The sequence below is a fragment of the Crocodylus porosus genome, unplaced genomic scaffold (genome assembly GCF_001723895.1).
Source record: "Crocodylus porosus isolate Cpor-Errol unplaced genomic scaffold, CroPor_comp1, whole genome shotgun sequence".
NCBI lineage: Eukaryota > Metazoa > Chordata > Crocodylia > Crocodylidae > Crocodylus > Crocodylus porosus.
The window spans coordinates 14,069,465-14,084,292 of NW_017728916.1; the positions used below are offsets into that span (position 1 = coordinate 14,069,465).

The following is a 14,828-nucleotide window of genomic DNA, read 5'->3' on the forward strand; positions in this document are numbered from 1 at the left end:
TGGAAGGGGGGGAAAAAAGCAACAAAGTACTAAGATACCTTTGACCAGTTGATTCTCTTCATAGTTACTTCAGGCTTATACGTCTTCTTTTCCTTCATTCCATAAGGAAGTGATACTGGAAATCCTGGAGGAGGAGGTATGCCTCCGAGAAGTGGTGGTGGTGGTAGTCCACCTAACAGAGGTGGGGGTGGGGGTGGGGGTGCAGGTACACCCCCTCCAGGCAATGGGGGTGGAGGTGAGATTGCACCAGGTAATGGTGGGGGGGGGGGCGGAGGAGGTGGTGGTGGGATTCCTCCTGGAAGAGATGGTAGAGGAACCCCAGCTGGTGACTGACTAGACTGAAGTCCAGGACCCTGAAATTTAAGAAAAAATAGACTTAATTTTGAGGGGGGGGTGGGGAGGATTAACAGTATCTTGAATTAACCAAGCTATTTTTGCTTTAGATTCATCTCTGTTTCAAGCAACCATATATTCTGCCATTTTCAAAGAGGAGCAAGGACTCCAAAAAAAGGTGCACAATATCTGCACCAGGCAATTTTTGCTTGTTGTATATATTATCTGTGAAGTTTAAGCATTTCCCACCCATGTAATAAAGTTAATACATTCTCTTGCATCTATACCACTGCAATTCCTTCCAATATAAATTCTCATTCGTAAAACTCATAAGGTAACATAGCATTTTTACTATCATCCTGGCTATATAAATATTTGCTAGTCATTCTAATAATTTAGGTACTCCAGCACACTAATCAAGATCTGAATAGTTACCCTTTTTTCTTGCTGAAGAAATGTTCCTTAGCTGGATAGTGTTTGAAATACTTACTACAGATATTGCTAAGTCCCATTGAAAATTACCAATTCAATAATTTAGCACTTTTGGGTTTTATTTTTCCTAGTTTGCAACTGAAAACAACTTGCCCTGAACCCTATGGCAAGCCAGTAGTAGCATCTTATAAGTAAGAAAGATACAGCTGCCTATAGTCCAGTATTACCAAACTTTTCTCTTTGCACAAATTACATTTCGATACACAGTAAAAACTCTGTTAACCGGCACCTTACAGGTCGGCATGTTCTATTAACTGGCATGCCAGCTTGTAAGATAAAGTGAAACCAGAAGTGGCATAGCAGGCTGTGCAGGGCCCCCCCTCCCTGTCCCTCAGGGCCTGTGGGGGCTGCGAGAGGGTCAGCAATGTGGCAGGAGGGTCAGCGATGCCATGGAAGGGGCAGCAACGCCCCGGATGCAGTGGGAGAAGTGGCAGCCCAAACAGGCAAAAATGCCTGTTCGGGCCTCTCAATTAACCAGCATATTTTGTTATCCATATTCCCCATGGGTGCCGGATAACAAAGCTTTTACTATATTGATATTTTTCAAACAACTTTTTCATTCCAACCTATGCAAATGTTTCTTCCCACACTGATCATAACATTTATAATCCCAATAGCTAATAGTAACAACAGCTACAGATAAGCAAAAAAAAACTATTATGTGGAAATATTTTAGCAAATATTGATTGATCTAATTCAGTTTGCAGCTGAACCTATGGAACCCATTATTACATGGCTCACATATAACTAGTAAATAGTACAAAACACAACCAACAACATTGAATTTCAGTTTGGAAATGTTTCATTAAGACTTAGGACTCAGGCTTAACACTGGAATATTTCAATTAGTCAATTACTTAAAGATTTGTAGGGGTTTTTGTTTGTTCATTTGTTTGTTTTAACAAGTGTATTATTAAAAGAGATTTTGCACAAGCTTTCAGGGCAAAAAGTACTCTTCAGACTGACCTATAAGCTAAAGTCACATGGGCTTTTGATCCAAACTTAAATGTACTTCTGTTCTACCTTCAGGAAAACTGCACAGATACCTTTTGTTAAACATTTTTAATATATTCTATCATCAAATGACTAAATGAACAGACATTTGGAAACAAGAATATAAACTCCATAAGTATTTTTTTTCAGGTGGATATTCATAGAGCTGATAAAAGTAAGCTAATGAGTTAAAATTAATCATTATTATAGGCAGCCTGCCATATTTAAATATTCACTACTCCATGGAATCTTTCATAATAATTTAGCTAAAGACTAATAATCAGAGTGAAAATTTTGTTCCTGGGTCTGATTAATAATTTCACTTTTGCAAAGCTATAAGTCTGAAATTGGGTATACTAAAGCCTCCATTAACTGCAAGACAAAAGATTTAATATGATTGTCTGGTGTGGCTGTGGAGAGAACTACTCTATATTTTAAATTTAGCTAGGTCATTTTTTTTTTAATCAAAAATTTCTATTTTAATTCATTTACACCATTTCATCTTACACTAAATAATTTTGCTAAGATAGGGGTGGGCAAAATACAGCCCGCAGGCCAGATCCACCAAGCACTTCCCTCCAGCCCACAGAGCCCCTTCAAAACCCAGCTAATGGCGGCTGCCTCCCTAAAAGCCTCCGGCAGCAACTCCCGCCACCTGCAGGACCTCAGGCTGTTTCCTTGGGTTCTGGCTGCGAGGCAACCAACCCTGACCTCAGTCTGACCCAGCTGGCCTCACCCCACCCCTCTTGAGGGGGGGGGGAGGCTGGGCCAGAACCTGTAGCGCCCGTGAGGGGAAACAGTGTTTGAGCCAGGTTCTGCTTTGCTGCACGGGACTGGAAAGGGCCCTGCCCTGCAGGTAAGCCCAGGAAAGCTTTCCCCATGCTGTGCTGCTTGGGCTGTGCAGGGTCGAGCTGGGCCAGCACTGGGGAAGGGAAGCAGCAGCTGGGTTGCAGCTCTGGCCCAGTCAGCACCAGGAAGGAGAGGTGGCGGCGGAACTATGTGCTGCTCAGGCCAGTATGAGCACAGCCAGAGCAGCAAGGGCTCAGCTCCATTTTTCCCTTTCCTGCACTGGTCAGTCCTGAGTGGCACACGGCTCTGCCCTGCTTCTGCTGGCCAGTGCAGACCCAGCTGGGCTCACCGCATCCCCACCAGCATGTGGGAAACTGGCTTCAGCCCCATGCTGTTCCGGATGGGACAGACCCGGCCGGATATGCACCAGCCAGGAAAGGTGGCATGCAGCTGAAGCCGCCTCCTCACAAGCTGCTGGGGACAGAAAGAGCCTGGCCGGGTCTGCATCAGCCAGCGGAAGCGGCAGCAGAGCCATGTGCCAGTCGGAACAGGACGAGCCCGGCTGGAGCTGCAGGAGCTCAGCTGCACTTTCCCCCTGCCTGTGCCGGTCAGTTCTGAGCAGCACATGGCTCCACCGCTACTTCTGCTGGTCAGTGCAGAACTGGCCAGGCCAGTCCCATCCACAGCAACATGAGGCTGAAGCCAGCTTCCCACGTGCTGCTGGGGATGGGAAAAGCCTGGCTGGGTCAGCACCGGCCAGCAGAAGCAGCAGTGGAGCCGTGTGCTGCTCAGGACTGACTAGCACAAGCAGGGGGAAAGTGCAGCTGAGCCCCTGCAGCTCCAGCCAGGTTTGTCCCGTCACGTCCCGAGAGGCACATGGCTCCGCTGCCGCTTCTGCTGGCTGGTGCAGACCCAGCTGGGTTCCTCCTGTCCCCAACAGCACATGAGAAGCTGGTTTCAGCTGCTTGGTGCTGGGGATGGGAGAAGCCCATTTGGGTCTGCACTGGTCAGAACCGGCATGCAGCTGAAGTCAGTTCCTCACATGCTGCTGGGAATGGGAGGAGCCTGGCCGGGTCTGCACCGGACAGCAGAAGCCGCGGCAGAGCCATGTGCTGCTTGGGACTGACTGCTGCAGGCGAGGGAAAGTGCAGCTGAGCCCTTGCTGCTCCAGCTGGGCTCATCCCATCTCAAGCGGCACATGGCTCTGCCACCACTTCTGCTGGCCAGTTCTAACAACAGCCAGTTCTAACAACCTCCAATTCTACAGTCACACAAGGCAAATAATTACATGGAATTAAATGCCTACAAAAAGAGAATCCTATCTGTTCTACTGGAACCCCACTTAACAGGGACCCTTGCAGAAATTCTAGCATTGGCGACATATAGGGGGTACACATGGGTGCACGTGTACCCCCTGAGTCTGGCAGTTCACCCCCACACCGTTCGACATGACCCTACCCTCACCGCCGACACCATTGGCATCTGCAGGTGGTCCACGATTGCCACAGGCTGCCACTGCTGGTGGTGTCTGCAAGTGGCCACCGACCAATGATAAGAGCTTGCCACCACACCTCCACTTACTGCTGCTCCCACCACCAACAGCACCGCCGCCACCTGCTGGAGCTTGCCGTGCCCCCCCCAGCTGCTGAGTGCACGCAGCATTCATGTATTCTAGCACGTTAATCAACGGCAATTTAAGTGGACACTAATTAATAAAATTGGATTAATTTGCTTTTAAATCAATTTACTGTCTTATGCTTGTAAACGCTGTAATATTTAACCTCAGCTGTTGTCTTCTAAAACAGCAGCTGGGAAAGGAGAGTATATAAAACTACCTTGTCCATCCACCAAATGTGCTACCAAATTTTTTCCAAAAAATTCATGACTAGAAAATGCAACTAAGCCAAGTAGAAAAATCTTAAGTATTTGAGATGATAGAAACTATTTTCTATGATTCCACAGACTTAATTTAGTATGGCATATTTCTTCATCTGAAGTACACATATCTGCAGATATAATGCAGAAAGTATTGTTTTGAGGGAAACAGAGAGATTCTGACAAAAATATAAGGTCTTGGAATGCTCTGCTAGAGAGGAGTTAATTTGTAGCTCCCATTTAAACCTGGTTAACTTTACTTGGTCTATGAGAATTCCCCCACAATGTAGAAAAGTTGTGATGTATAAAACATGGTTTTCGGAAGTCAAAATCAGTAAATATTTTTGTAAGTCAAAACCGAGATCTCAATCCAGTGACTTAAATAAACTTTAAATAAGCCAGCTTAAAAAACAAGGTTCTAAGCAAAATATACTGCAATAGAAACTATTCATTGCAACTCTCAAAGGTTAGCTTGTCTTATATAGCTTTACTGTTTCAATTTTCTAATACAAAAGGTAGGTCAGTTATTTGTAGCAGACAATTATCTGTAGTAGAACTTAATATTATGTCTCCAGGAATGGTATAGTGGTATAATCATACCCCCTTTCAACTGCGTTGCACACATACAATAAGTTTTCCACCACTAAGAGCTCTGGTCTTGGCTGCCAGTCAATACCACCAGTCACACACTCCACCCCACCTACCTATTCAAAATCTTAAATGGGCTGTTCTATGTCTCATAGGAAACCTTGCTTAGTGATTCCCAAAAAATAAAACCTGAGTCTTAATCTGAGCTTTTACTGAATAGTTTTATAACAGACTATGCATAACTGATGACTATGAAATGTGGGCTTTTGGAAACACTGGAGAAAATCTGTGCAAACAGTGCATTGTATCATACTATTGTAAGCCATGAAAACTGGTAACTTGGATCATTCAGGAGAAAAAAGTTGCTATGTCAAACTTTTCACACCCTCATGATTTACGCTCTATAAGCAAATTGGCTATGCCATACTGAGCATATGTTAACATATGACAAAATAAGATATTATCTCCATTGCTATTTTGGAAGTTGTCCCCACGTGTCTGCAAGTAATGTTCTGTTGTTAAAAATAAGATCAAGAGCAATATGCAACAAAATTTAGGAATACCATGAAAAATTTTGGTAACATTATTTAGATTCTAACTGTATTTTTCTTCTTTGGAACTCAATGAGACACATTTTTTCATTACCCGAGCTCGTAGCTGCTGGATTTCTGACTCCAGTTCTTTTATTTTCTCCTCTCGTTTCTGAAGCTCAGTCTGTGCCTCTTGTCGAGCACTGAATTCTTCATCAAACTGAAATGACCAGCACCGTTACATTAGAGCCAGATTCACTTATGCCCACACTAAATACTGTAGTTCTAGGAAAAATTTATATCTATTGCATTATATAGTAACAGAAGCACTTCTGGGCCATTACAATGATTGCTCAATTGGCAACAACACACAGGACACCTCTTCTGGCCATTTGGTATTCATACAGTGGTCACTGAAATCCAGCTATATCACAAATTGTTCTTGTAAACCTGAACATTTATACTCAGCAATTTTACTCAACGTTTTATAAATGTTAAAGTTAAAATAGTACAAATAGCTAAGTATTCTGAACTACTGTTAAGAATAAAGTATGCCCTTGAGGTCTCTGACTTCAAATACCTTGGTTTTAAACTAGTAAGCTATTTCGCATTTGACGCAGTCTCCCTCCCCACTTAGGAAGGGTCTAAAACCACAATAATGCTTTGTATTCATATGCAACATAGGGATGCTAAAACTTGCACTGTATTATCTAATCCTGCAAATATTAAGTTGTTACAAAGGTATTTCCATGGTTATTTTAAACTACCTCAGTAAGTAAATAGAAGCTAGTAGGAGTATGCTTTAATACAGTTTCAAATGTAGTAACTCCTGCAGGTAGCATAGTTTAATAGAAGGAGAACTAAAGTTCTGTCTCCTAAAATTATAAAATTTATTTAGAAGTTCATTGTCAAGTAAATGGCATAGTGAAGCCTTGTAAATTAGGTTTCTCAGGAGAAAAATCACATCCTAGAAGTTCGTGAGTATGACTGAATAAAAAGAAACAAGAAAAAAAAAATCTTCAGCATCTAATCAGACATATAGTTGAGGGTTTGACATTAACTAGTCCTACCAATGTACTACCACACCCATTACATTCAGCAGTAACAGAATGTAATATATTCTGAAGATGCAGGTCTGAAACTCATGATGTAGTATTTACTAAATTTACTGAAAGATGTGCCTCAAGCAGACATGATAAACCCTGATTTGGAAGCCCAGTTTGAAATACATCCCTTTTCTAAATATAGTACTAAAATAATTTCTACTCTAATGCATCGGGGGATATTATTATTTTACTTTTCTTCACTTCAGCTTGTGTAAAAACCATCAACTTTCCTAAAGAGGATTCCTTAAAGCTTTCTCCCCCTATAAGAATATAAAATCTAATATCTGTGACAAATATCCCAAGATCTCATTTACAAATCATGCTAGAGGAAATTCTGTACACAGACAAGCATCCTCCAGTGCTCAGGCATCTATAATGTTCTGATTTAAATGACATCTAGAAAAATATTAAGGGCAGAACTAAGTGAATAAAAATACCAGCACATCACACTGGAATTTTGAAACATGTATTTCATGTTCCAAAAGAGACTTCTTAGGGTAAAAGAGGATTCTTAGAACAGATCAGCATTCAGACTGTGGGTGTATGCTATCTGCACTCAACATTGTGGAAGAGCAGCCATTAAAATTTCAAGGCTAGGTTATATAGCCAGCACTTAGGCTTAAATAAATAACAAAAGGAAACACTACCAAACACCTTCTAATTATCCATTAACATACTAATTGAAAATTACTTTACTACTTTTGGTTTAGCACCATTTCACTCTGCAAGGCTGTTCATAGCATTTGTCAAAGTAGACTGTAGCTACTAAAGCTTATGCCTCACAGAAGTCTGAGGTGCTACAGCACCCTGCATTCTGTACAATTTGAGGTCAGTGCACAGAAATAGTTTCTGAAAAATTCAGAAAGTACTCTGAAAATGCCATTTGCCTAACTTTGATATGTGGAATGTGCCAACTTTGAGAAAGCAAAATGGCAAAAAGGTTGGGGGGGTTTTTTAATAAATGAATGGGAAATCAACTCAATAGATATTACTGACATATAAATCATTTCAACTCCTTTAAGACACAGTCCCAATAAAGAAATACGGATATATATTTCAATAATATTTAGTAAAAGATTCCTTGTCAATTTTAACAATATATGCCACCTATAAAGGTGAAAATGTAAATAATACAAGATAGTAATATTTAGCATACATAACATTCTAAGAATGTCACTGATTGGGAACCAGTTCAGAGGTGTTCGCACATATATTTCCAAGGCTTCTAAGTAGATCAGTCACATTTTAGGTAATGCAGTGCTGTCAAACTGCCACTAAGGGGTGATGATAGTGAATACCCAGACTAACATGTCTTCCAGCAACATTTTTGGGCAGTGTGCCAAAAATACCCACAGCCTCAACTTGTATGATGTTGGCAAGCCAGTCGTGGACAGCAGGGGAGCTGCAAGGGGCCCAATCCTTATTGCGGCAGTGCAGCCCTGACCCCTTCCCAGCTGTCTGTTCTGAGGTGTATGTGCCAAGCAAAATGCCTTCACATGACACACACCGGCACCTGTGTCTGAGGCTGCCTACCCTTGGGCTAGTGCCCCAGTTCCCTATTATTCCCTAAGCAGGGGAGGAAGACAAAGATGATGACATCAGCTTCCCCCACGATGGCAATTACCTGATCTCCTTTCTACTTAACACTGAGTTCAATAAAGAGCAAATCAATAAAAACCATTCATCCAACCACACTTTACCAAAATCTGTGTGGTAGTACACTGACTGGGGGTAACAAAGTGTGAGTGGGTGGGAGGAAAGAGAGGGCTGCCTAGACCCCTGCTTCTGGGTGCTCTGGGGCTGTCAGAGTTTGTGTCTTCAAAATATACTTTTCTCCAAACAACTCAATTTACTTCAGTTCTTGGCAAAATGTCCCAGGGTTCAGTGCATCACAGACCGATGTGGGGGTAAAGCGGTACCAGTTAGTTAAAGGGTATTACCTGGACACTTGCTTCTCTCTTCATTGGTAGCTGGATGCTCCAGGGAGCTCCCCAAGTTCTCTACTTTAACTGCCAATGAATGAAATTAACTAGTGCCTTCTACTGTTTAATAGTTACAGAGATGCTGGGCAGCAACCCAGGAACTCAGAAGTTGGGGTACCTTCTCTACCCATCTGACCACCCCCCAATAGCCCAAATCAGCCTGGAATGATGTGAACTAAGTAAAATCCAGGTACCACAGGTTGAGACAGCAGAGCTCTGGATGTGTACCAGAGCAGCCACTTGCCATGCAGGAGTTGGGGGAAGATGAAGAGCAGTGAAATGGAGGATGCCCAAAAGGACTAGCTAAACAACAGTCACTGAAAGCTTGCTGTCCACCTGTATGTGCTGGCAGCTTAAACAGCATTTTAAATGTTTTAAGTATTATGTCCATCTGCAACCTTAAGAGTAGTTACTAGGTACGTGTGAAACAGGCCATATTAGATTTGGATTAGGATTCAGCCCAAATCAGGGACAGTGATTGGATTCATTGACTCGGATCACTGTCCCGATTCAATTCAGCCGAATACAAATCTGAAGATTCGATGCTGATTCAGAGAATCAGCAATTCAGCCATACACACAGCTTTAAATGTTTTTTCTACATACCTCGAGATACCAGGCGCGGCTCGTGAATACTGCAATGGTCAGGTGAGTGAAGCATCTGACAGGAGCGTGGGGGGAGCCCTGCGCACTCAGCAGCAAACCTAGCTCAGCGATCAGCCACAGGGGAACCCTGAGTGCCCCCCACCAGACCCAGGAGGCACCAGTCGCTGAGCTGGGGAGGCATGGGGGGAGGGGTCCCCCAGCACACTCCCTGACGGACCCAGAAGTGGACCAGAAGTGCCTCTGGTACAGTTCTGGGTCTACTGTCACATGTGCTGAGGACCTCCCCTTCAAGTGCTCCTGTGGGACATTCCATCTGCCCCAGTATCTCAGCATTCATGAGCCACCTGGTACCTTGAGATATGAAGAAAAAAGATTTAAAGCTGTGTCTATGTCTGAACCATCGAATCTTTCCGAATCGATTTGGATGGTTCCAATTCGATTCGGAGACATTAAAGGGTCTCCTGATTTGATTCAGATTCAGAGATTCGGCCACCAAATCGAATCAGCAACCAAAGCTTCACAAAGCCCTAGTAGTTATAGGATTCTGAACTAGAGCACTTTCACAGGTATTTTCTTTCACAGATAGATGTAGGCATTTTGTTGTGATCACAAAAGGTATGTACTGACCAATAACAGAGTCAAGAATAAAAACAAGCTGAAACGTTCATCAATTTCCTGTTGAAACCAGTTTAGAAGTTTAAACTGAACTTTTAAATTAAGCTTATATAAGCAGAACCTTGATAAAACGAATGTTTTATGGTTAGAGACATCTTGTATAGCTAACTAAACGGATATGTAAAAACTAATCAGAAAAGAAACCAACTTAGATTCATATGAAAGGTTTATGTCACAAAAAGAATACCCTTATACTTCTACCATGAAAGACAAGAGGGAGGAATAAAGTTAGAGAGACTTCACAAGAGAAACAAGCCTGAAAGTTATATTATTCCAAATGAATTAAGTGAGAACACTGACATTTGCGACAATAGTTAACTACCTCCTAGAATTTAGGGAACCTCCTTAGATACTGAAGAAGAAAACACAGAGGCAAACAAAGCTGTATTTTATTCACTGCATGTGTTATTGTTTACTTGGGTGTACCTGGTAGCTGGGTTGGTTTGAGACAAAACAACATACAAAAAACTAGAACTCTTGGTTCCAAAATGATACCTTTTATTAGACCAAAATCGCAAGAAAATTATTGGAAAAATCGCAAGAAAATTGTCCTTTTCTGCAAACTTTTGGGATCTAAGTCCCTTTGTCAGGCTTTAGGAAAAGAATAGATGGTACAGGATGGTAAGAAGTCCCCATAGGTGGGAAATAAACTTCATTTTTGTGTGGAGGGAGCTGAAGATGGAAGGCTGTCCCTCTGGGTCCATGAGAGTGTCTTTGTAAGCTGCCTTGAGTAGCTCTTTGATGTGTAGATCAGATAGAATTCCTTCTCTGGAGGTGTCAGATGGCAGTCAGGGAGATAAAAAAAAAAAAATCTTTCTTGCTGTTTTGCAATGAAGTTTAAAATCTTTGATCCTGAAAGCTTGAAGAAAAAGACAATTTCCTTGCTATTTCCCAGCTGGTCTAATAAAAGGTATTCTGGAACCAAGAGGTATAGTTTTTGTATGTCTTATTGTTTACTTCATACTTGTTCAAATATTTGAACAACTAGGCCTTTAAATTCTATTTTCTGAATTAGTATAATACAAAGAGTTCAGGTAAACTATTGTCAATCTTCATGGTTATAAATTCTCTTGTTACCTGCAAATAACTTACGTCAACAACTAAAACCACAAGAGCTGATCTATAAATATCAAGCCTTGCAATAACAAATTATGCAGTAACGTTGTCAAGTATTGAACATAATCAGAAATCAATTACTGTCATGTAAATAAATATGATAAACCATTTTGATTAAGGTTCTTACCATAGATTTCCATTTCTTTAAAAATTAATGATATATAACCTTACCTTTTTAGAAAATTCTGCTGCTTTCTGTTCACTTTCTTCCACTTTTGCTTTGTCTACACACGCATCTAAAATAGACAAAATTACTGACACAGTTGATTAAGACAGGCAATGTTAAAAAAAAGGTAAACACACAAACACGTGGATATTTAAAGTTGCATTTAACTGTTTCAACAGCATATTTTTACTCTTCGTTCCACGTCTTACCAAAAAAATTCATACAAAGGTTTCCTGAACACTTTGACAGCTTCCCTATGTCTGTTAAGCAATTAGTTATTTTGAAAAGGTTTAGTTCTAAAGGGTGTCTTTACAAGTGCTCTGAAAGGTGGGGGGTATAGGGAGACAGTGCTTTAGTTAAAGCACACGCACTGTCTTGTGTATTCAGTGCACCTGGGAGGCTTTAACTAAAGCTTGTTGAATAAGCTTCAATTAAAAGTGCCCCGCCACCATTTTGAAACACGGGGATGCCAAAATACACAAAAAGCCGAGGCTCCTGGAGCATGTAAATAAATCAGCATTCATTAGCAGATTAATCAGGTCTGCTCCAATGTGTACTAATTAGCACATTGAAACAGGCTTCAGGCATGTGTACAGGCACCCAAAGATTCTAGCTCCTCCTCAGCCAAGTGCATGCATATTACATTAAGTTTAAGTTCTAATATTCTCCGATATCAAGTACACTATGCTTTGGTGTTTTTTTATCCAGTCCTAGAAACCCCTGATCACATGTGTAGCAACCTTTGTTTTTCCTTGATCTGGCATATTTTATTGGACTTGTAATCCAGATAAAAACCTTGCCAATCAAGTGTTTTTGCATAAGCATACTGATCTCTTCTGGGGATGGCGCTTCTGAAAGCCCCCTTTTACCTCTGAAAAAGAAAATGATGCTTTATTGTTTCAAGTAAAGATGACCTTTCAAAGCATTAAAAAACAAATATGAAAAGGCTTAAGTCAGTAAAACCTTACAGTACAGCAGTTTTGATCAGTATATGTTAGAACACTTTAGAAGTAAACATTTTTCTCCCAACTTTACAAGTAGGGAAACTGATGCATGGCCTAGTTAGTATCTTACTTAAATCACTCAGCAAATGAGGGGCTAAGCTAAAATAAAAATGCAAGACATTTTAGTCACGTTTGCTTCATAATATTATCAAAATGGGGTTGTTTTCTTAAATGTGAATAACCTAAAAATAATTCCTCCTATAAAAGGATTTCTAGAGTCTAAAACATTAGCAATTTCCTTAAACAGAAAACATGCACATTGCATTAGTTGCACTGAAAACCTGTAACAGCTACAAAAGAAGAAAAGTCACTTGATTATTTTTCTGTAACATCCTTAACACACACATTTGTGTACACAACCTTGGTAAAAGGGAAAATACTTCACATTTAAGAGAAAGAGTCACAATCTAAACAGAACCCAGAAAGGAATCCAAAGTTAACCATTTATCTACATCCCCTGTGTATACCTGTCACCTGAGTTACCACTTTTGTTCAGAAGGATTTAATTACTTCCTCCTTTTTGAGTCAGATCACACACTTCCTATGCATTTCTCACCTCCAGAAAAGCAGCATGTGAACCCACACCCGTCTGCTTAACTTGACACTAGACTTCTGTATACCTTTTCATTTTACTATAGCAAATACAGAATAAAGTTTATTTATAGCATATCCATCTTAGAAACTTATTACAGATGATAGAATCAATATTAACATATCTATCCAACCATCCATCCAACCAATGATTTGATAATCTAAATTTTGGGTCTAACTTACCTGTGCCGATTTCTTTGTCATGTTGTGAATTGCAGCAACTGAAGGCAGTCATGTAAGTGAAGTATATATAGAAAGGAACCAAATTAAGATCAACTGTACATCCTTAATTACTGAACTACTATGGAGAGTTAAATTCTGCAAGCTCTTTAAAAATATGATTACAAACTTGGTACAGGACCCACAGAAATTGAAAAAAAAAAAAAAAGTATTACAGGTTCCCAGTACCACATAAGGATTTCATATGTCAAAAGCAAAGAATATCTTATGGACTGTAACAGAATATTTTAAGGAATAAAAAGGCCAAGATGACAAATTATTTCATATTTACATACCAATAAGGTGAGTAAAATCCACATCCAATCTTCCTCTACATATAAAATCTGGGTCCATACCATTGCAGTGCAGTATGATTTGTGAAATGCATTCTTCAATTATTTTGTAGTACTGAGGTCTGATGATGGAAAAATATGCATCAATGTATCTTGCAATATAATAAAAACAATGTGTATGCAACAGAAAAAAGAGAGAGTAATAACAACTAACAATGCAGGAATTAAACAACTTCCAAGAGAAATAATAAACTAGTCACACTTCTCTCCCCAGGGTGTCTTCTAATACCAGGCGTGACTTTATCTTTTTAATTTTGAAAAATGAAGAAGTGACAGATCCCATGGTCCATCTTCTACACCATACCACCTTTGTGACTTTTAAGCAAGTCCTACCATACACGCAGACAGACTTTGGTGGTATTCTGTAACTCTGTAAAATTGTTCAGTATTACTAACATGTCTAAGAATTAGTTGGCCAAAAATTAGCTAACAACTATCAACTGTAAAACAAAACAAAAAAAGAAGCAAGAGGGAACACACATGTGGAGTTAAACCCTCTTAAAAAAAACATTTTAACTAGAGTCCTAAAAGCAAGCCTATGATATTAAACAGTCAAGGTATTAAAGGCAAATTTTCAGAAGCCCAGAGACAACTAGGTAATTCCAAAGAGAATAGAGATGAGTCTTGCCTCAGTCTACAGTAATGATCAGGGATCCGGGTTTGATCCATGGAAAACAGGAAAAAAAAACTGTAGTTTCTCCTTTTAACTGAGAAAAATGTGAATTTCTCATTTTAATGGAAACACATGAATTTTAAACTTGTGCAGGGGTTGCTGCACACTGGCAGAGTTCCAGCCTGCAAGGGGCTGGGGGAGCAGGAGCAGGGCAGTCAGGCAGGGGGATGTAATGTGCCTGTGCACAGGTGTGCATGCACGTGGCCAACAGGCAGCCACCACAGCAGCTCCTACAGATAAGGCTGGTGGGAGAAGGGAGGACTGAGGTCCCTACAGAGTTGGGCAGGGCAGAGCTAGGGCTAGGGCTCCTGGTTGGCAAGGTGGTGTGTGAAACTTGGGACCTGGGGCCAGAATGCAGGGCTGCACAACCCAAGCGGAGAGTGGGACAAGGCCACAGATGGCTCATACAAGTGACAAGTGGGGGGGGGGGCAGCTGGCTCTCCGCCAGTGCATACACTCCTGAGAGAAATGGGGGGAAACATGTCCCACAGATCTGTGCATGGGGTGAGGGCACGTGAGGACTGCCCACTGCTGGCTTGGGCTTCCCACCCCGTTGCCTTCCCCCTGGGGCCTCCATGTTTAAGCAGGCAGGATCTGGCATGGAGGGCAGAGCAGGGCCAGGTGGTGAAACTCCTTGGGGCTGCAGCCCTGCCCCCTGGTGAGGCACCCCCTGTCCACCCAGCTAAAGCAGGCGCATTGGCATGGAGTTATGTCCTTCATTGCTACCAGACAGACACA

At 41.3% G+C, this 14,828-nt stretch overlaps 1 protein-coding gene across 2 annotated transcripts in view; it reads right to left on the bottom strand.

The window, feature by feature from the left end:
* Positions 1–14,828, bottom strand: part of DIAPH2 (diaphanous related formin 2) — a 686,654-nt gene that overhangs the window by 583,468 nt on the left and 88,358 nt on the right. For both annotated transcript variants that reach the window (XM_019536467.1, XM_019536466.1), the window contains 4 exons: positions 13,361–13,479; positions 11,256–11,320; positions 5,716–5,820; positions 39–353 (listed from right to left, as the gene is read on the bottom strand). In XM_019536467.1, coding sequence (XP_019392012.1) covers positions 39–353; positions 5,716–5,820; positions 11,256–11,320; positions 13,361–13,479 — 604 coding nt within the window. The remainder of the gene's footprint in view (positions 1–38; positions 354–5,715; positions 5,821–11,255; positions 11,321–13,360; positions 13,480–14,828) is intronic.